We start from the raw sequence: 23,517 nt of genomic DNA on the forward strand, positions 1-23,517 counted from the left end.
GCGCACTCGTCATCACGCATAGCGCTTGTCAACACGTACTCGTCATCACGTATTGTGTTGCATCGAAACGTTGCGTTCCAGCATCCATTTTGTCTCCATAGCAACCGGCAACCACTCGGATGTTCGCTTGATGCCGTGCAACTTTAACCAGTTCCTCTTTGGTACAATTCGTCCATCATTAGTTTGAATACTATTAATTTCCTTGTATGTACATTAACTTTTCTCCTTATTTAAGGAAATAACAACAAGTAAACGTTCTACTTTTCAACAATCACCAGAGTTGGACGATGGAATCTTCTGGACAACGGTGACTACTTTTATTATTTTTTTTTCTCTCTTTTCTTCTTTATAGGTACTTTGTAAAAAAAAAACGTCTAATAACATTATTTCTCCAGCACATTTTCTACCTTCAGCTGGTGATCCAAAAGTTGAATGGGACCTTTGGTATCAGACTTTCCTCGCATATGTAGATGTAGTGGAGGAAGATGGCTGTTCTCCTAAAAGAAAACTTGCTCTGTTAAAAAACTGTTTAGGTGGGGCTGGTCTTAAAGAATTAGAAAGTTTACCTCCCATTGAAAATGTAGGTGCTGGAGACTTAAATATTTTTGAGGTTGTTATCAAGCAACTGAGTACCAGGTTTGGGAGGAAAATCAACACTGTTATGGAAAGATTTAAATTCTATTCTAGGGTACAAAAAGAAGATTAATCCATTGAAACTTATGTAGCTGCTTTACGCACTCTAGCTGGTTCTTGTTCCTTTGAAACCATAAATTTTGACCAGGTTTTAAGGGATCAAATTATGATGCGTACCAAAAGCAAAAAGATTCAAGAACGCTTGTGGATGGGCACTGAATCTTCTCTCAGTGCTGTACTAAATATCGCTAAGGGTATCGAACAATCTGAGTTGTTTGTAAATGAAATAAGAGGTCATGAAGTAAAGAGTAAAGTAGTTATCCCTGAAGTCTCTCTAGTAAGGAATCCTTCCAACTATAGGAAACCTACATTTTTTCCTAATAGAAAGGATAATTTTGGCAGAGATAACAAATCTTTTCAAAGAAAATCTCAAATAATATGTTATAGGTGTGGGGCTAATGATCATGTTGGTAATTATAAAGGATGTCCAGCTTGGAACAAAGTCTGCATTAAATGTAAAAAGTCAGGTCACTTTAGCAAAATGTGTAAGTCTTCACAAAAAGTTAACTATTTGTCTTATGAAGAATGTGATGATCTCGAACAACCATCTGAAATTAACACCATGTTATGTGTTGGTGATACCGAATGCAAAGGTTTTCCCAGTGATCTAATCTCCATTAATGGCATAGAAATATCGATGCTTATTGATTCGTGTGCCTGGTACACTATAATTGGCAAAAATGTTTTTGATGAATTTTGGAGCTCAACGAAACTCCTACCTCCTGATATACATCCTGGGGGATACACTGGCAAGAAAATAGATCTTGAGGGTTACATGTGGGCCGACATTAAATTTAAAGATAGGACTACCAGAGGGAAGGTATATATCTCCACCAAAGGTGCGTCTATCTTGTGTTGGTCCCATCAATATGATTTAGGAATCAGACTTGACCCTAATGCTTCTCCTCCCGTATATGTTGTTCCACCAGAAAATGATTTTATTCTCCAATTAAAAAAGGATTTCCCTTCTATTTTCAATGATAATTTGGGAGTTTTTGCCAATTTCAAACACCGAATCATTCTTAAAGAATCAGCCATTCCTGTCCGACATAGAGTCAGAAATGTACCCTTAGCCTATAGGGACAAACTCAAAGTAATCTTGTCAGATCTTGTTTCCAAGAAAATAATTGAACCAGTTGAGTCATCCCCATGGGTTTCGCCAGTTGTTCTATCCCTTAAGAGCAATGGCGAGCTCCGTCTATGTGTGGATCTCCGCAGTCTAAACAAAGAGATCTGGATTGATAGGCATCCCCTACCTCACATACATGAACTCATTTCTACTCTTGCTGGTGCCTGCGTTTTCTCCACACTAGACTTAACCAGTGCTTACCATCAAGTAATTTTGCACGAAGATTCGAAATTTTTAACCACTTTTATTACACCTGAGGGCATGTTCCAATATTGCCGCATGCCTTTTGGCCTAGCTAGTGAGGCATCTGTTTTCCAACGTCTTATGAAGACAGTGCTAGAAGGTTGTGAGGGAGCAATTGCCTTTCAGGATGACATTCTAATACATGGGAAAAATTTCGAGGAACATAACAAGAATCTTGTAAAGGTTTTGAAAAGTGTGCAACAATATGGCCTAACATTGAAGCTATCCAAATGTAAATTTAGACAAAGTAAAGTTGAGTACCTTGGTCACGAAATTTCTGCCATGGGTATCAAACCTAAACTCAACCATATTGCAAGCATTTCCAAAGCCCCTGCACCGTTGAATAAGGATCAGCTAGTCTCCTTTTTGGGTCTCACTGAATTCTATAGTAAGTTTGTCCAAGACTATGCTTCAAAGGTACATCCTCTTAGGTCTTTATTAAAAAAGGATGTAAAGTTTTCATGGAACGATGTTCAGCAACATGCGTTTGATTTGCTGAAACAAGAAATTACCAATGCTCCCTTTTTAAGGCCGTTTGATCTTGGGAAAGAGTGTATAGTGTGCGTGGATGCAAGCAACGTTGGCTTGGGTTCTGTTTTAATGCAGAAAGACAAAGGTGAAGAGTATGTAGTCTCTTATGCATCCAGAACTTTGCGAGGTGCGGAGTACAATTACTCCACTATAGAAAAGGAGTTATTAGCATGCACTTGGGCCTCTGAACATTTTAGGCAATTTCTCTGGGGAACTCGATTCCGTTTAAGAATTGACCACAAACCTTTAATTAACATGCTAGCGGCTGGTGGTGGCAGAACGCTAACTGCACGTCTTGCACGTCTAGCTGCGAAATTACAGGAATTTCAATGTGTTGTTGAGTACGTTCCTTGGTCGTTTAAATGTGCATGCTGACTGCATGTCCAGGTTGCCTTTGGTTAATTCGTTTTTTTCTGGCAATCTGAATTGTGATTCTGATGTTGTTTTTAATATTGACAATGTCAATGATTGTGGTGTTCCAAGTTCTAATGGTATTTCTGAAGCTGAGTGGAGAGAAGCGATGGCGAATGATCCCAGTTTGCCTTTGTTGACTAGGTACTTACAGCATAGCTGGCCTCAAGAACGGAATTTGTCTGGCGACCTCCTTTCCTTTTTTAAGGTGAAAGATGAACTTATGTTTGACCAAGGTTTCATCATCCGTAGTGATAAGATCATCCCTCCGATTTCTTTGCGAGAAAGAATAATTTCTATGGCTCACGAGGGACATATGGGTATGTCTAGTACCAAGAGACGTATTCGCGAATTTTACTGGTGGCCTGGAATTGATAAAATGGTTGACAAATGGGTTAGTTCATGCTCTCCTTGTACTAATAGTGACAAAACAGTCAAACCCTTGGCTACAAATATTTCTCCTGTTGATTTTGTTTCTTCTCCTTGGGAAAAGTTAGGCATTGATATTATTGGACCTCTTAATCTGTCTTCTCACCAAAATGTGTTTTGTTTAGTCTTGATTGACTATTTTTCCAAATGGCCAGAATTGAAGATTGTTGACAAAATTGGATCTACCCAAATCGTCCAATTCCTAGATGAAGTTTTCTGTAGAGAAGGCATTCCTGCCGAAATTGTGTCCGATAACGGCCCACAATTTATTAGCAAAGAGTTTTTGTCCTTTCTCCAGAGGTGTGGTATTGTGCACAAAAGAGTATCTAATTACAACCCCCAGGCCAATGGTCAAACGGAACGCTTTAATAGGGTCATCAAAGAGTCCATCCAATTAGCCATTAAGAGTAACTTAGATTGGAAGAAGGCTTTACGTTCCACCTTATTGTCTTATCGCACTTCTCCCAAATCTGTTACAGGGTTTTCTCCGTTTGAATTGCTTAGAGGCAGAAAACCTGGATCCAAACTTCTTCCCTGGTGGTTAAAGGTTAAATTTCCTTGTGAATCTTCAGTAGACCCGAACATGGTTAAGGACACAGTCTTGAGATATCAAGAGAAGATGAAAAACAGTTTTTTGTCTTCCAAAGATCATTCCCAGAAGATCAAGGTGGGTGATTTTGTACGTGTCAAATTTGGTAGGGCTTTCGATAACAAGTGGTGCAAATGGTCTGATCCCTGTAAGGTTACTGAGGTTTTTTCCAAAGCTGTGAGAGTTGAGGATGGTAAGATATGGAATTTTAGAAGAATCTCTTTATGTAAAGGTTTAAATTCTGGTCTGCACTTAGATGCTAAGTTGAATTCTGCTCTACCCTCAACCAATGACTGTTCCACTTCCAAGCTCAGTGTCTCTGCTGAACAAAATGATGCATCTTACTCTCCGTTGCTTGACACATTTCCATGTGAAAATCAATATTTGGACAATCCTACTCCTAATTGTAATTTGGACAATGATCAAGCTAGTTCTATGCATGATGAAATTTCTATTGATCAACCCAGTATTTTACATGATGAAATGTCTCTTGATTCTAATGTTCCCATACCATTACCTAATGTTTCCAATGATTTTGTTCAAAGGAAAAGTGTACGAGCTAAACATACTCCTGTCAAGTTACGTGATTATTTTCATTAGTTTTTTTTTTGTTCTTTCTTTCTCTTGTTTTTGTTTGGTTTTTTTTAGGGGGGAAGGTGTGTAGTATTCCATATTCTATATTCCATTTGGAATTGTTATGTTTCCTTCTTACCTGGACATTCTGTTATATGCCTTGTTCAGTTAAGCCTGGATACCTGTCCTTGGTGGTTGTTTAAGCTGTCTCCTTACAATAAACCTGTTACTACCATCTTCCTGTTTCATCGTGATTTGCAACAGATATCAATTCAAACAGGTAGAAAAATGTTCCTCATTAGGAAAAGAATCTACGGAAGTTGTTGGCTTGAACATTTCATACTGCGGGAGGTGGACACCCGTCATTGACATATTCCAAACAATTAGCCAACGCCAAGAGCTTGAACTTCCAAATCTTCTTTGCCTTTACGGCTGGTGTGTTTGCATGAATTAATAGTGACTTGGTTTTCAATGAGGAACGGAAAGGGTTCCAGGCAAAGTGCAGCACCATGTTCGTGGCTATGTGTCTTGAATCTGCAGCCTATTGTAGTGCACTTCCTGTCCTACTATGGAAGCTTCCTTCATTATGGTTTGGAGTGAAATAAGCACGTTTCCAAAATTGTGAAAAAAGAGCAAAAGGGCAGTTATTCCTACTGCTGGAAGATCTGATAGTAATTTTATGGCTATTTCTGTAAAGAGTTATCTTAAGCCCTTATATGGCTAACTCATCTCTTGAAATGTATTAGTTATAAATTTCTTCAACGGAATGTAGCAGACTTAATGCTGGATACTAAAGAAATGGGAAATATGCCAATGGAATTAGGGCATATTGTTGATGTTTATGAAGTCATCAACCTTGCATAATATTCATCATTTCTTCTAATATCCATCTTCATATATTAAGAAGCATTTTTAACTTTTTTTATGGGTGGGAAGTGTTTGATTTGTCTGAATATGCAAGAATCGAATTTGCACTAGAAACATGGGCTTATACTAAGCACTCACCTATACAATATAATGGTGCTTTGTAGGTTTATAATCAATTTCCAAAGAATTAAAACTAAATACAAACCAAACTTCTTTTGAAGTTTTGCATCTTTTATTTTCACTTAATGCAAAAGGTTCATTTGTTGTATTCTTTTTCATTCTTAGGCTTTTCCAAGATAATTTTGCGTCCATAAACCAGGGCTCAAACCACCTTAGAAAAACTAAAATGAAAAATAATCCATCTTGTACCCTGGCTTTTATTAGGGATTTCTTTGAATATTCTTGTTTCACACTACTCATTCATACATTGTTCTTCAGAAGAAGAGCGATTATCAAAAATATTATTCTGAGGTAAAAACCCAACTGGTTGAACATTGGTTGATGACTGAAAAAGATGAGCAGGTAACCTAATATGGAGTGAGTGACCAACAAGACCCATGAAAACTTGCTAAATTTGATACAAACCTGGGCTGGTAAGGCTGTCTTTACAGAGATTATCTTGTCAAAACAGTAGCATGTTTATGATAACTATCCTAGGATCTGTGTAATATCAATTTCCATTGCTTTGTTGTGTGTGTAGTGTGTATGGTCACATAGCAGCACTGTCGTTCCTCTTGAATTCGATTGATTTACTGTACCTCTGCAAGGGCAGCATTTTCTCTGTCTTTCACAAAGACTACTGGAGGAACGCCTCCTATTACTTGATGGGTAATCAACCAATGCCTGCAAAATAAAATAACATTAAAAATACAGGAGATTCCAATTCAGAGCAGCTACTGGAGAATAGACTCTAAATGTGTTTCATAGTGCCTCAGGTGCAGCATGCTGAAATTATTTTAGGTTAAAATCTCAACTACACATCAGCTCATCTGTACTGGAATACCCCCAAACACGATCACACATTTATCCTGTAAAATAATACTACTCGTCTTTTTGTGCACCAACATTCTGAAAACTCTGTCATGATCACATTCTACGACTACTGTGATGGAAATCCTTAACACATCGCACTCTCAGTAAAAAGCTCAAGAAAATCCTCTGTAAAGTAGAAGCACACTGTGTTTGCTAACATTGCACATAATAATCCTTCTTTAGCTCATTCAAAAAAGAACAAATAATTTACACAAGCTGGGCATGGCCTAGTAACAGCCACAGTCTTGCAGAGCTTTAAAACTTAAACAAGCACATTAAAGTATAAAGCTAAATCACGCAGAAAAAAAGAAATACAATTGTACCTTACACAATTACAGGCAAGCAATGGAGATTTTTAAAAAAATATCTTAGTTACAGAGTTTGCTCAAAGGATGATGCATCTCTTCATGAAGTCCCACTGGTAAAAGCCCCAGACTTGTTAAATAACCTATCAGCAAACTATTCAGAACAGGGGGTTAGAGCTCAAAAAATTGCCCTACAAAATTCAGCATCTCCAACAATTTGGATTCCACTCTTACGTGTTAATGTATTTTATATTGAGACATTTGACTCTTCATCATCAGTAAATATTTAGTTGTTTGACATGTTTGAACAGATACCTAAGGAATAATACAACAGTGGCAGGTGTGCGACAAACCTGTAGGTTACAAGCTCGTGAGTCATCAGTTGTCCATATATCAGTGATAGTTTTAGGACTTCCATGACTACACAGTCAGTTGTTTGCTGTGAAAGCAGTGTGATCATGTAAGCTGAGTAGTGACAGACTTCTTATAAAGGACTTCGATTGTTATCTCACTCTCCATATGCCAACAAATGTGCCTTTTATATGCTGAAAAGAAATTTCCACCCTCACTGCAAAATCGCACCTTATTTGAGGAGCAGTTTTCTGCAAAATTGTCGCAGTGTGATCATCTGCAGCTGCATCACCAGAGGTTTTCCAGTAAACACGACATGCCGAAAAGTCACCAGCAAGAGCCACCTTCCAGAAACATAAAACGGCTCATTTTACTTCAAAATATTTTGTTTGTAAACACAAAACATTCAAATATTTATTACTTACAAAACATACACTCACTATAAAAGCCTGTGGAAAAAAATGTGATGTAATAAGTACATTCAAAATAAGCAATAACAAAGGGAGACTTATTCTTGACTTCACATTGGTGAATCAAAAAGTAAGGACATCATTCTAACTTCTTCCTCGAGCAATGAAAGACCACAAATCAAATTGGCTATTTTGCCTCCTGCACATTTAAAGTTAACTTTTTTACCAAAATGCAAGGTTTCTAAGGGAACAATAAAAAAAAGCGGTACCTACACGAGAATGCTACGCATAGGGTTCTTCAGCTAACCAACCATCTGTAACACCACATACATTTTTATCGCCGAGACAAAATTGTATGTAAATTGTAGTGCTGCAAACCTGGACTATAATTGAAGATTTGTGCCCGATTCTTATTGTCACATACAGAACTGAGGAACATGATATGGATAACAAATACGGTCAAGCAGGCGGTGCTCGCGGTCAGATTGGATAACATCTCACATTAGATAACATAGTAAGTACTTCCATCCCTTGATTTCCTAACAATTGCTGCCCAATTACTATGGTTCCGAAATCACTGACTGAAATGTTTAGGCAGAGTTCGGATGAGATGAATAACTGATGATATTTGTGTTGTACTTAGTGTAGTAGGCAATGCAGGAGGAAGAAAGGAAAATAAGAGCAAATTATGATCTGGTTCATCAAATGCTAGGACTTCTAGCTGAGGCACATGAGAATAGCCCAAGGCTGGATCGTAGCCTTTAGGACATTGTTCAGAGTGAGGGTGCAAGTATTCAGATAGCAATTGTGCTGCTTAATAGAGGGAGTCGTGAAATGTAAAAGAAGTCAGTATATACAACTTCGATCTAAAAAAGGAAGCAATAGTTGGGTGTGGGAGAGAAACACGTAATAATTAATCAATAACATTCTTTATTCACATACCGGAGGTATAAATAAAAGCACAAAATATACAATAATCCATCAAGTATAAAATATCGAAATCAACATGGTATTCCTATAAAGTGGTGTTAAGACAACAGTAAAAAATAAATAAATCAGCAAGACATATTTTACCTAAAATGAACAGCTAATTTAAACAAGAATTTACAATGCAACGGTCTCGCTTTTGCAAAAGTTAGAGCTATTGGCATTGTAAATGTCAAACTTTTTATTTATGCTTTGGTTTTGAAAACAGATAAATAAATGGCATTGTCATTTACAATGTCAGTAGCTTAATCTCTCGGAAATGCGAGACCTATTGCATTGCATTTCGCTGCCTGTGCAAGAAAAGTGTGGGTGCAGGACGAGATACGACAGGATGCATGCATATTCCGCTAACAAGAAAAGCAATAGTGCTGGGGTTTGACTTCAATAAGTGTGAGGGGGTAGAGAAAGAGGTGCGGGTATCCTCCACAGGAGTGGGGGTTGGGGGTAATTGTGCAGTTATCAGTTTCTGGACTCTCTGGGATATATGCCATTCTAAAGGAGGCCAGATGTTAAATGATAAAGTCTGCCTGGGCCGTGACCGCCTTATTCAGCTGTTGGGGGTCTGAGGACCCCCCTCCGCCATGGCATGGTGCTCTCTCGACCAACAGGTGGAAACTGGGAGGAGTGGTTCATGAGCTGGGGTGGGGGGGTGTCAGGCCTTCTCTGCCAGGGCCTCCCTTAGCTGTGACCTCCTTGTCCAGGGAGCACGTGCGCTCTCAGGCCCCTTCCTCCGGCGGTGAAGGGGGAGCCGAGGCCTTTCAGCTGCCTCAGACCTGCAGGAAGGCAGCTGCTCCCACCAGCTGCATGGGAGAGGTTTTCAGATTTCTGAAGTCTGTAGCCTTGTGCCCCACTGGCGTGACGAGAATTGAGGGGGGCCTCCTGCAAGGTATGTAAAGGGGCCCCCTCCGGGCTCAATTAGGAGCTCTCCGGACAGAGTGCAGTGCCAAGGGGGCCCCCTGGAGCTTCGGGCCCCCCGCACCGCGTGGGCTGCGGGGGCCTGTGTTACGCCCCTGTTGTGCCCGGGAAAGGCTCTCTTTGAGAAGAGAGACCGGGAGACTGTTGGAGGGAAGTGCGCTGCCGAAGCGGGTCTCAGGTAGCCACCGGGAGTGAAGATGGGGCGAGGAAGAGAACTCCCGATGAAGGGAGGTAGCCGCAGGGTGACATGTTCGCTGGATGAGGGGAACCCATGGGGTTGTCTCTCTCACACTGCTGTCTCTCCCACACTGCTGTCTCTCACACCGCTGTCTCTCCCACACTGCTATCTCTCCCACACTGCCGTCTCTCTCACACCATGCTCTGCCTAGAACACACACACTGCTGTCTTTCACACACACTGGTGACTCACACTGCTGTCTCTCTCACACACACACACTGCTGTTTCTCACACACTGCTGTCTTTCTTACACACAATGCTGTCTCTCACCGTGCTGTCTCTCATACACACTGCTGTCTCTCACACTGCTTGTGTGGGTTGTGGGTTTCCAGCGAGTACACATTTTTTTTTACTGTACGCCCCCTTTTCCCACCCAGAATAAAAGGTGTAGTCCTGTCAAAATATCCAACCTTTTCCAGTGTGGAAAGAGAACACTGTGGAGCTATCAAATACCATCAAACATGCATTGGTAGATATTTACAGATTCGCAGTGTGTTCAAACCCTGGAAATATTGCTTTCCAACCTCTGTACATAGATTTCTGAAAAAATAGCGAAACACTAACATCTAACCCTTGATACAATGAGCCCTAGTGTAATCCGAGAGGTATTATCAGAGTTCCGATACAATATGAACGCAGCCGTAATTTGTCACCTCGGTAGATTGTACAAAAGGTATAAGTGGATTTATTTTATAAGGACACAGAGTTTTGAAGTATTGTGACCCTTTAACTAGCAGATATGTAATAAAATTCCACACCATTGGATGGGGTACGGTTTGCTCGCCATGCACTGTTGATGGGGGTTTTGCCAGGCTCGATCGGCTAGCGGGGGCTGTCTGTGGAGAGTTATGAGGGAAGTGGAGGTTTCAGCGAGCGGGTTTGGGGCTCCAATTTGAATGAGTGAGGGAAGTGGGAAGGGTCGCATGGCTCGGGAGCAGGGGGAGGCGCCTGTAAGGGGGAATTGTGTACCGGACGGCGGGAGTTTCAATGGCAGTATAGGAATGCTGGTGGACGGGCAGGGGGGGGTTCGGGCGGTCAGGAGCACGTAGGGGATGAGTGGGTGGTGGAACTATTGAGGCAGTAAATAAAAAGGAGGTACACGCAAACAGATCTATCAAGTCTGAGGCCCGTGCTCTTTAAGTTATTTCACAGACTTGAGTTAAAAATGTAAGTTTTACCTCACTCGGTCATCATTCATAGCGCTAGATCGACCCGATGGAGTGTTTGAAACTCTCCAGTCTGACCTCGAACAGCGGTGAGCGTTTACTGTGCCTCCTCAAATGAAATCAACACGTCTCCTACATATAAATCACTCAGTTCCCAGTACCTTCTTGCAATCCACTCCGCTGTCTTTGCTGTCAGGTTTTGAAAGACTGGGCAGTTTCATATTTCCAAGTGAGGCATAAAGGGGCAGTCCCTGCACTACATGCATAGAGAAGCGCTCAAAGATCCGAGACATCAGTGCTATTAAATAAGGTGTTCCCGGCCACCCTCTCATCTCAGCATGAAGTGCACCGTGCCCAGATCATTTAAGGGATCATATCCTGCCAGGAGGTTCCTCAGAGGACTCATGTGGACAGGGGCAAGGGAGACACTGTGTTTAGGCAGCCTGGGGAGGAGGCAGCAAGGAGTTTAGTTGTTAAGTTAGGGGGAGCGCTTGGAGGGCCGCATTTCTGCTGTTTTGGCCGCGGGAGGTTTGTGGTCAGGATGGAGGAAACGGATTGGGACGGAGGTGCGCCAGGGCGTGCGGTTGGGGGAGGGGCGGTAAGTTGGACAGCTGGGAAGGAGGTAGCGAGGGGTCTGGTGGCAGGACGGATGGAGGGGCGAGGCCGTAGCCACAGGGGACCTTTGCGGCTGGGGGGGAATGGGCGGGGGAGGAGTAGTCATACTAATGCCTTTCATCCTTCAGAGGTCGGTTGGGTAGTGCCGCGGGCGCTCAGACATGGCAGGCGCTGTCTGTGAGGGGTGAAGGGGGTATTGCAAGGGAGGTTGCGAGGAGGGCCGAGGGTGATGGGTGCCGAGCAGATTGTCACCTTCAGAGGTGACATGGATGGAGTGACCTGGGTTAGACGGGCGGAGGGTGTGCGGTTCCACGGGGCCCAGGGGGGCGGCAGCACCCGAGGCTGGGCCCATGGCCACGTGACGGATCTTGCAGCGAGCGCATGGAGGTTGGGGTACGGTTTGCTCGCCATGCAGTGTTGATGGAGGTTTTGCCGGGCTCGATCAGCTAGCGGGGGCTGTTTGTGGAGGGTTGGGAGGGAAGTGGAGGTTTCAGCGAGCAGGTGTGGGGCTCCAATTTGCTTGAGTGAGGGAAGTGGGGAGGGTCGCATGCCTCGGGAGCAGGGGGAGGCGCCCGGATGGGACACACAGACAGACATACATACACTCCCGCAATAAACTTGAGCATCACGTGTAATAATTTCAGGACAAGCCACACCGACTAAAATTACAAAACGGCGATAAGTGTGTTCTCTTAGACTAATACAGGAGTATGAAATGTGCGTTGCTGAGGCTGCATCTTCCCTCCTGCATACATGCGAATCCGCTGAAGGGAACGCCAGAGCGGCTGGGGCCTGTGCACTGTGCATGCCCTGTGCATTATTCAACACACCAGGTGAGCCTGCTCTGGTGCCCTCTGGACGAGCCTCCACCCACAGCCAGCAATCACCTGGACAGGGGCTGTGCGCTTCAGAGACAACAATACTAAAACATGTTTCCAGGTGTCTGTGTGAGTAGCTCCGGGAGGGGGTGCGGGAACGGAGACATGGACAGCGGGGGGGGGGGGGGGGGGTGCGGGAACGGAGACACGGACAGCGGGAGGGGGGGCTGGAACAAGGACACAGACAGCGGGAGGGGGGCAGGATACAACCACACGTGATCGGGACGCGAGGGTCTTCAGAGGGGACCGGGAGCGGCAACACTACGTCCATCCCGGCAACAGACGTTAGCAATGACAAAAAACATCCCTATAAAAAAAAAAAAGCAAACGCCCACCTCCGAATGACAAACAAAAAGGGGCGGGGCTTAAAAAAAAGCAAGAAACGCCCACGAATCTGCTCCAGCCCCGAGTGACACATCTCTTCCAATGGTTAGCCTCCATTTACGAAGCTAGCCAATGGAAGAGAGAGGTGGGTTAAAGCCCCACTGTTGAAGTCATTAAATCTTAGTCTCCGCCCCCACTGCTTCGCAGTGCGACGGTAGCCTCGACCTAAAAAGAAGCAGACTATATGGGAGACTTCCTCATTACTTAACAATTGCAAATATCTAAGAGCCACCCTGCATTAGACCAGGCAATATTTTCTTAAGTGGTATTAAATACTGTTCAGTACATATCACAAAGGCAGACACACCAGGGAGATACATTGCTGTATTCCAAGGGGAAGCTAAGTGGATAGTGAATAGAACCCGCCCTAAAGTAGAATAAGAGTAACCTTTTCCCATCTTCCCATTCCCCTTGATAAATAGGGCTCCATAAAATCAGTTTTTCAGATTGAGATAATATTGCACTGTAATTTACGACATTCAATACCCTCCCATTTGGTGTGCCTTTTCTCCAAAGAGGGAATTTACTACCTACTGATCATCTTTGTCAGGGTTGGCTGAATTCAATACCAGGTGGCCAAGATCTTTTGAGGATGAGTCAACATAAGTGATCCAGTGGATAGCTGTGCCCTTGATTTGCTATAAACAGTCGTTAATAATGTCCCTGTTTAAGTTTGCCTCAGGATGAACCAGACTCGAGAGCCATAATAAAAATGGGGGCCAATGTAATAAGCTCTTCCAGATAGCGGAGAAGGAGCTCGCCATGACAAATAGAGTGCAAGCTAGTAGGCAGTTGATGCAACAATCGACTGCATATACGAATTTCCTCAAGCTGTATGGGATTGCTATTAGCGTAGCCTCAGACTCCCGCACCATACAAGCTATTGGAACGGACTGAGCATTGTAAATAAACAAAAGGGGATCAGGGACTTCTGGCCTGCCGGCCGGCCAGCCTAATAGGACTGAGAAGCTCTCATGCCACTCTACATTACTAAGTGCTGGTGGAGCTGTGTAAGCATCAAGTGCCCGAACAATTACAATGTAACTCCCAAGTATGGGAAGTTGTGCACACTGATTAATTGTTTACTCCCACGTGGTAGTGAGGCCACCCTATGCCTAGTGGGACCACAAACCATATGTGTGGCTATTATAATATAAAGGATGTCCTGTAGTTCAGGTGTAGATTAGGTAAGATGGTTTGAGTATTTATGAGGAGGAGCCCCACCAGGAGCAGCCTTCCTTCTGCTCAGCCCATTCTCCAACTAACTCTCACAGAGATCTAACATTCTACACCACACTCCCACTAGCTGAGCATTAGGTATAACAGTGGCAAGGTTCCTCTATGCTGTGGCTGTGAGACTGCTGCACTGGAAGTCGTGTCCATCATCGCAAGCTTGCAGCCCTGTGGTCGCATGGAGCGAAGGCAACCTGTGGGAGCACCTGTGACTGAGGCATATGCGGCCAGGCTGTCAGTGTTCTGACTTTGGGGCCCTTGCCTGAAAATTACTTGAGCAAAAGCACAGGCAGCGGTTTCAGATTTGGCTGTGCTGGCCTATTCGAGTCACAGTGGGACGACCTGTGCAGCACCAGGAACCCTCGGCCTGATAGCAGGGTGGTGGCCCCACTCATACTTATCCATCCCAATGGAGCTGCAGGCCAGTCTTTCAGGAATGTACTGAGTTGCCGGCACAAGCTACCCGGCTCTCGAAATCTGCCTAGGGGAGCAGAGCAACACCAGTTTGGAGGCAGAGAGGCTGAATGCTGCACATTAAGTCCTTGTGGTCACGGAGGTTGGCCCTCCACTACCACTTAGTAGGTTGGGAGGAGTGAGGGTCCCAAGGAGGTGTTTACATCACTAACGCAGAAACACCAAAATCGTAACGCTGGGCCCATAATGCACTGTAGTAATGGACTCCCCATTGAAACCGATATTATGTGACTTTGCTGAGCAGCGAATGTTGCATCATTCTTGAAGGTTGAACTGTCGACAATATAGTTCGTTCTGGTGGCTCTTGGGCCTGCCCTTGGAAATGGCAGACATAGCACTTGTTATACCAGACCCACAAAGTCATTACACTAAAACATCTAGTGACCATATGAGCCAAACGCCTAATCAGGTGAGTCGTCAAATGTAACCTCTCCAAGTGACTACTGATACATTTCTTCTTTGTTGCTGGGTGATGCCCAATATTCTCTCCTTAAAGGAGGGAAGCAGAGGAGAAAATAACTAACAACAGTGCTATGAAGCACAGATATCACTCCTGCTGCATGGCATACATTCCTTTTTGTGCTGCTGAGTTACCACAGACTACAAGCCCCAGGATTTTGTTATGAAGTGAGGTGGTGGAGGAGAAAAATCCTAACATCAGTACTATGAAGGACAACTATCATTCCCACTGTGTGTGACACCCCCACTAAGGTGGAGGAGCATCGCCCCACTAAGTGTAGAAAGAAAAAGAAAACGATGATAACGCAACGTTAATGCTTGTCCAAGCGAGAGGGAGGAGGGGTAGTTGCTGCTGCACCAAGTGCACTTCACAGTTTGTCCGGCCGTCTTCGGCTGGCCAATCCATCATGCACACTTATCAAGTTCTCCACTGGCTGTATTATACAGCCTGTGGTGGAGAACATGCAGGGCTCCTAGTTCCCGTATGAGCACTGATGATAACATTTCTTATCAAACCAATTTAACCATGGGGAACCCAACAGACGGTATGCTCTTCCTGCTGCACTAGACTTAGAGACACAGACTAGAGATAATCCACCCGGATCAAATATCACAGGAAGTGCCTCAACTGCAATGGCACATATCCAGTTTCTATTGGTAAGCTTTATAACAAATCAATGTTGCCATCTTAACAAAGGCACATTAGAGACTCAAATAGCTATGTAAAAAGTAATGTTACCCTCCAACTACCACCTCACTGCACTCTTTATTTGATAGTCTTAGAGGCAGTTCCACTGTCAGCTGCCAATATGAGAGAAGGTTTGCTGGATCTAAAACAAAGTTGTTTATTAGCTAAGGACAAACTCAGGATAGTGCAACAACTTGTTCGGCGAAATATCTTTAGTAAGTAGGGTTATTTGGGTTGACCATGAACTTAAATGCTTCAATGGTGATTGTGTTGTCATTAACTTTAAAAGGCTCATAGTGGTTACAAACGTATTGCACCTTTTGAACCACCTACCAAAATTACTAGGAAAGGTACAGGCCCACCCGTGGGGGGACTTTTATAGGCCATATCTTAAGAACCCTCCAACAGATTGCAACTTTGTATTGGGCTTGTATACAGGGGGAATTAATCACCAATATAGACCATCGAAATGAGAAACAGTTTTTACACCCTTAGACGCAATCCAAAATATTGATCTACTTTCTTCTCGTAACAACATCAAGGTACACCATATATTGCGTACTGTACACACCCGCAATGTCAGAGGAGATTCTAGAGAACAGAGTGCACAGTAAGATTTAACTTCTAGAACCATGGAGCCTACACCCTGGGGGGCTGGTGAGGAGCAGAGACAAACTTTGCTCATGGAACTTAGCAGGAGTCAGGTCTAAATTGGCAAATGTAGACTGGTTGATGTTTCCAAGAAAATATTATATAATTTGCTGTCAAGAGATTTGGATAACGTACGATTTCTGTATTGATTGTTTCCACACTATCCGGTAATTCCTGCTGCAGCAGGCAAGGTGAAGAGGGTTTGGCAGTTCTTATCACTGCTAACCTTTCACATTTAAAGGTAGATGGACTTTGTTGCACTGCCTGGCAATATCAGAGGCCATGTGTAAAGTATTTACGCACTGCACAAACAGTAATAAAGTGAAAACCCAACAAAAGAAAACTCCCACACCAATTTAGAAAAATAGAGTAAATTGTAATACATGCTTTGACACCAGAACATCAAAAATGTTATCAGTAGAACTACATTTATGAATTTTAAATGTTTTTGGTAAAAACTAAATACTAAAAGATCAACGTGCCAGCCGAGGACATCTAGACCAGGTCAAAGATGAAAAAAATTGTCTGACTGATGGAGCACGGTTCGGATACAAGCAGTGGATTGGGCCAGGTCAGAGCTTACATCTGGACTTGTAGGCTAGACTGCAGGAGGTGTCCGAGGAAGGAAAGTTGTTGGAGAGCCTTGGGTCGAAACCACAGTGAGGATTTCAGAGCTCAGAGTAAGTCTCTTTTTGGAAGTTGAAAATCCACAGCAGAATGTGGTTAAGGGGTGTAGCCGAAGACAGTTCCCCAAGGCTGGAAACCCATTTGTCGAAGAACCGCTAAACAGGATTTGCTGCAGTGGAGAAGGATGCAGAGGGAGAAGCTGCGGTCCTAGGCTCCTCCTGCTTCTCAGAGCAGTTTTTGCCCAAAGCCCTCGGTTTTGGGATTCGGCCATCTTGGCCCCTTTAGCACCACAACCGAGGTTCCAGGACTAGTGGAACACCACTTGAGAGTTCAAAACTCACTCAGGCTGGGCCCAGATGAAGGTACAAGATGGTGGGAGTCTTATGTCCCTGTGGCTCTGAACAGGAGGCCAGCAAAATAGCCCTTAGAGTCACTTTCATAGTCCTGGGTTCAGGCGAAGATGTAAGGCTCAACAGTAGGGCTGGCCTCTGAGGGTTTAAAGGCAGGTTCCAGGCAGCAAAGCAGTCTTTCCAAAGAGAGCAAAACAGTCCTTTCAAGTACAGCAAAGCAGTCCTGCAGAGTGCAGAAGGTCGTCCTCAGAGTCCTTCCGCAAGTCCAGGAGTGAACTAAAAAGCTGAGGGTAAAAGGTAACAAGTTTAGGGGGCAACCCTGCAGAAAGGGTTAGGTCCAACATGACCTCCCTCCAGCATAAAGCTTGGGGAGACTAATTAATACCTTGATAGACTTCCCTGTTTAGACTACAGAAGGTGTACAGTGGTCCTCTAATGCAGAGGCTTTTGCCAGTTCTATGCCCCTCTGAATTTGTCTGGATCCAACCTTCTACACTTACCGGAGTCACTAAACTGACTCATGAGTAACCCTTCTCCTCACCAAGCAGACCCCATCTGTGAAGCACCTAACCGTAACTTGCTCACATATACATCCCAGTATGCAGGCAGTACCAGCATGGCCAACAAAGTGATGTGGCCCATTCCATCCTTTCAATCAAACTTCTGCCCCCAACCCAAGTAAAACTTTGCCCATAAGGAGAGCAACCAACAGAGGCCACTGACAGCTGTAAGTGCCAAGCGCAAGGCCCCACAGCATCTAGAGGCTTCATTCCTATGTGGTTTCTCAGATTGGGGTCCTTCCTTTTTCCACTCTCCTTCCCACAAGTCCACGGGTGGAAGCCTGAGACTGGCCACTCGTCTGTAGCCGGAGGCAGAGCAGGAGTCAGGGGTGAGTCCTTCCTCTTCGTGCCCCTCCATATATGCTTTGACACCTCGTTTGGAAGTGGTACGCAAATCTGTCTGCGCTTTCAGGGCACCATGGGTGGCATCCCCTCTTAGCTCTTCTATAACTGGTAACAACTCTTTCCCCAGAATACAGACAATGGGCATCTGGGGACTGACTATGACCCTTCTAAGGTTCACTTGCCCACGCAACTCCGATGATACCAGGGCCATGAGGTGGACAAAGCCCTGGGGCTGAGATACCCTACACACCTGACTGGTGTACTGCTCCAAGAAAACCAGCTTTTCAAATACCATGGTCTGGCTGGCCCGGTGTACCTCAGAGCAGTGTCTCGGACCCCATTCACCTTGACCTCGTGGAAGTGACTATCACCAGTTCATCCTCTGAGTTCAGCCCCCACCTGGTGGGATTAGGAGGTGATCCACCACCTGCCCCTGGGGACAACCTACCAGTAAGGCCACATTGGCTAACCCAGTATTTTGTCTCACCGGTGAATGGTTTCTCTGGACAGTCTGCCTGCTTGTGCCCTAGCAGAGAACAATCAAAGCAGCTGGGCTAGAATGGGGAGGACGCCTTCTCAGTAGGGGCATGGGAACCCTTTCCTTACCCCTTAGTCTCAGACTTGTCTGGGTATCCCTTAACCTCCAACTCACTTTGCGGGGCTACCTGAACTACCCTCCTTGGAGGTCACCCGCAGGTATTTTTTCGAACACTCCAGGCGGACCTGAGGTCTGCCTTCTTAGCAAGCTTCCGGGGATCAGTAAGCGTGCTATTCACTAGACGTGGGCAAAGCTACGAAAAACAAATATTGAGCATGTGTTACCTCAAAATTAGGTTATACAGCCAGTAAAATCATCCAGTTTGCTGCCCCTCACCCAGCCCTTCTGTGCCTTGCTGGCATAATCTAAGACGTCAACCCAGGACTGGTTTGGGAGTTTGTGGCTGTTCCTGAACATCTCCGGAGACAGCCCAAATTTGGCCACAAGTATGTCTTCCGGGGGCATGCTTTGCTTGATCCTCTACCTCTAGTGTAAGGAGTGCATCCTTTCCAACTCAGGGAAGGGTGCTTTGCCTTTAGCTACAGCTCCCTCATGATTTGCTCATGCTCCAACAGTAGCTTTTTCTCAGCCAAGGCACTCTCTGCCTAAGCCCTCTTTTCCTCAGCCCTTGCTTCTTCGCTGGCTAAGGCCCTCTCAGTCTTCTTCTCCTTAGCCTCCAGCTTTATTATGACCAGTTGGCGCTTGTTTCCTCTCCTCCCTCCTGTACTCCAACTCCTCTGGAGAAAGGTCCCTGGAAGACACACTGTTCCCTGCTCCATCCTGGGTATCTTGGTTTTCCCTCTGAGGGAAGTTGGGCTTTCCCAGCAGCTGTAGCCCACTCTTTCGGTCCTGATCCTCCTCCTCATTCAAATCCAATTCCTCCTCCTCAGAATCATCCTCTACTGTTGCTACCTGCAACCGCTTAACCTCCTTATAGGCATAGAGGGATAACTGTAGATTTACTTGTGAAGCTTTCCTGCCCACATTCAGTCTCATTTCCTTGCAAAGCCTTTGCAGCTCAGGTCCAGTGAGGTTGTCAACATTGATCAGCTCCAACTCCATGGTAAAAGAGAAAGGAAGGGCACTTAAATCTAGAAAAAACAGCCAATGGAAAAATAAGGAGAATTGAAAAGGCTTGAATTGGTATCAAATTATTTACCTTGGATTTTAAATTACACCAATCACTGTATGGCACTGCACACCTATGAACACCAATGTGAGAAATTGGGCTGTTGATGACTGGGGTGTGAGCCCTGGTCAAGCAACAGCCGCGACCCCTTGCAGAGTGAACCACAAAAAGTCATTCAATTAACCTGTGCTTAACCCTGGGTAGCTTGGAACAAAAGCAGCCAGACTTAACTTACAGGCAATGTGTAAAGTATTTATGCAGCACTCAAACAGTAATAAAGTGAAAACACAACACAAACAAAATCCCAAACCAATTAAAAATATTAAAGCAATTTTATAAAGAAAATGACAAGAAATCAATCAAAATCTAATCAGTAGAACTAGAGATACGAGTTTTAAAGTTTTAGGTAACAATAGCTCCAAAAGGCACGAATCACCAACTATGGGTGACTGGTTGTGCTGCACCGGGACAAAGTCACATGTACAGGCTGCCTGCGATGGAGCGCAGGCCGGCTCAAGAACAGAGATCTGTTGTTCCAATGAAGCTTTCACATGTGCAGCGAGGCTTTGCATCGATCAGCGTTAGATCTGATGAAGCTTTCAGCTGTGCGGTGGGGCTTGCGTTGGTTCTGATGAAACTAAGCTGGGTGGTCAGTCTTTGTCAGGCATCACATCGCTCGCCATCTGATATGATGAGGCACTTAGCTGGGTGGTGAGCCTTGGCTGGGTTTGGTGTTGCTCAGTGTTGGATAGGGTGAAGCTTTCATGCAGGGCACTGCGTTGCCTCATGCAGGATCTGATGGAACCTTCAGTTAGGCAAGGACAGGTGCATTCTTATACTAGAAAATGTATAAGGACCTTGAGGGCACCTCTTGGCGATCAGGACTCACTCCAGCAGAGGCCAGCCGTAGGTTCAGCCAGCTGAACACTTGCAGGGCAGGCCTCTGGAAGATTTCTGCGTCCTTTTAGCTCAAACAGGTTTCAACTGACCCTGGAGCCACTCTGGGTAACCTGGGTTCAAGGCAACCCAGTCCAGTCTTCCTTCCTGGGACAGTAAGACAGTCCTTCTAGCAGCAGGGCAGTTCTTTTTAATCTTCCACAGGTCTAGGTGTGTTCTGATGAGTGGTCCTGAAGGTCCTATTTTTATACTTGGTGCCAGCCTTTGTGTAGGGGAATTCCCTGACTTACATCCCCCCTCCAAACTGGTTATGGTCAGTTCTTCCACTTCCCCTGGTTTGGGCTCCAAACTGTATAGGGGGACAAAAGGCAGGGAATGCCTGGAATCCAAATCCTTTGAGTATGCTGTAGACAAATCCTGTTTTAAGTGGAAGTGGGGCTGGGTGCCGCCTCTACCCAGCCATCCTGCCATGCAGGCCCCTCCTGCTCACATCTAATCCCCTTTATCTCACTGTCAGAAAACAATATACAGACTTTAACAGCAGATTCATTCACAGTTATGTGGAAGGAAGGCACAGTTGGGTTGGGTAAAAAAAAATTTACTTTCTATAACTTTCATTTTTAGAATTGTAACTTAAAGTCTGATTTCACTGTTAAAAGAGGATTTAAAATTCCAATACATTTGAGTTCAAACAGCTTATTTGTGTCTGGTCCCAATCTCAAATGAGCACTTATTAAATGTAATAAGGTAACTAAGTGTTAGCCTCTGGAATAGATAGGCCTTAAAACAGTGAAAAAGTATTTAGGAGTTTTTCACTGTCAGAACATGTAAAACTTAAACACACATATCATACTATATGGATACCATGCCCACTTCTTTATCAGGAGTTAACGCCTGCATTTGGGGCGAACTAAAGGGTTTCAAAAGTAAGGCTTAGGCCTGGAAAAAGGTTTAATTTGCCAGTTTGAAATTTTAGTTTAAAATTACACTACACATTACAGTGGCAGGCCTCAGACACGTTTTATAAGTCTATTTTAGTGGGTGGCACAAGGAGTGCTGCAGGCCCACTAGAAGCATGCCATATACAGGCACTCAGAGTAGGTGGTACCTTTTACTAAGGACGTATAACTAAATTAGATGTGCCAATTAGGAGAAGGTCAATTTAGGGCACACTTTTTAGGGAGAAGGCACAAGCCATTCAGCGCTGGATAACAGGTATAAAAGTGCACAGAGTCCTTAAGCCAACAAAAAGAAGGTCAGCAAAGTAAAGGAGTGAAGGCTAAAGTTTTGGGGAAATACCACGCCTAGGATGTCAGTTCTAACAAATATTTAATGCTAAAGAGCAGTTGGATGGTGCTGTACCAATTTTACTTTATCTTAATTTTCCTGTCCGAAGGAACAATTACTTATTAGCTCTTCTTTGTGCTTATATACAGAGTTGATAAGGAGTAAATACGTCTGTTCCGAGGAGGATCCGGCAATGTTTTTTCAAAGAGAATATTCTCTTTTCTTGTTTCAATCACAAAATTAATTCAATGCAACTATACTCATACCTGAAAGGACGTGCCCTATGCAAGGCAACACAGGGCACCTCATACATGTTTCGGCCTCATTCAGCTTCATTCCTGTGGTGCAGCTTGCGCACTACTGCACAGTGAGCACAGAACCCCCATGTATGGGACTAAACCTTTCCCTTACGGTATTGGACTACAGAAAAACAAAATGCGTGTAGGAAATGTGCCTTTTTTGTGTAGTCACCCCATTTTTTTCCACCTTTTACTGGACCCTAACTTTTTGCTGACATTAGAACGCTGTGCACTTTAACCCTGCTAACCAATGGTAAAAGGCCTGCGCTTCCCCTTTAAGCATGGTCCAATTGGCATATGCCTTATTGATGTATATAACTTACGTGTTGGTCCCTAGTATATGGTACGAAATGTACCCAGGGGGCTGTACATTAAATGTCATTATGGACTGTAGCACCTATTGTGCCATCCACTACAGTGGCGGTGTAAAACATGGATGTAGGCCTACCATTGTAGCCTGACAGTGAAAGTTTAAAAACTGCAATCAATTTGATCTGTCAAAATAAACTCTTTAGACAGGTCCTCTTTTAAATATAAATAAGTCACCCCTATGTGGGCCATTTAGTCGGCTTTGTGCATGGTATTTAAAAAAAATACATGTAGAGATTGAATGTTAACATGTCCCTACAATGACTAGCACCCAAAAGCTATTTTTCACTGAGACAGGCCTAGTTGTCCTATGCAGAATACTAGAGTACAGAATAAAATTCTAACACTGTATCTCAGGAAGGTGATTGGCTAACAAAATAATTAAATTAAACATTTTCATATTTATTAAAAATGCAGTTTAACTGTACTTTTAGAAAGTTACCTATTCCCTGCCCGATGTTTCTGGAAGCTACATTTGCATTCTTCAGCAAGCCAGGGATTAGCATTTGAATAGATGCAAAAAGGGTGTGAAATGGGGACTTTGAGCCATTACACTGCCAAATCTAGTTTGACAAGTCTTCTGGGTTTACATATAACACTTTGTGCGCACATAAAAGGCAAAGCACAGGATGCCAAGATAATTCTTGTGTATCAACTGTCTTGCTGCTGTAGGACCCTATTTTGCCCCCACCAGACTTTTGTCTCTCGGTTTTACATATGATACTAGGAGTGAACTTGAAAGGATGGGGACATGGTGACAAGACAATTCGGATGTAGAAAACTCAAAAATAGTGATTCATCATGACATGAGGAAGACCCCGTAGAGTACTCATTCTTGCCTTTGTGGTTTAGGGAATGTTCAAGA

General features: G+C 44.0%; 1 protein-coding gene across 2 annotated transcripts in view; it reads right to left on the reverse strand.

Annotated features, from left to right (window-relative positions):
* Window positions 1-23,517, reverse strand: part of RBFA (ribosome binding factor A) — a 101,359-nt gene that overhangs the window by 30,065 nt on the left and 47,777 nt on the right. For both annotated transcript variants that reach the window (XM_086965190.1, XM_086965191.1), the window contains 2 exons: window positions 7,385-7,497; window positions 6,224-6,308 (listed from right to left, as the gene is read on the reverse strand). In XM_086965190.1, coding sequence (XP_086821316.1) covers window positions 6,224-6,308; window positions 7,385-7,497 — 198 coding nt within the window. The remainder of the gene's footprint in view (window positions 1-6,223; window positions 6,309-7,384; window positions 7,498-23,517) is intronic.

Source organism: Lissotriton vulgaris, chromosome 4_1, assembly GCF_964263255.1.
Source record: "Lissotriton vulgaris chromosome 4_1, aLisVul1.2, whole genome shotgun sequence".
NCBI lineage: Eukaryota > Metazoa > Chordata > Amphibia > Caudata > Salamandridae > Lissotriton > Lissotriton vulgaris.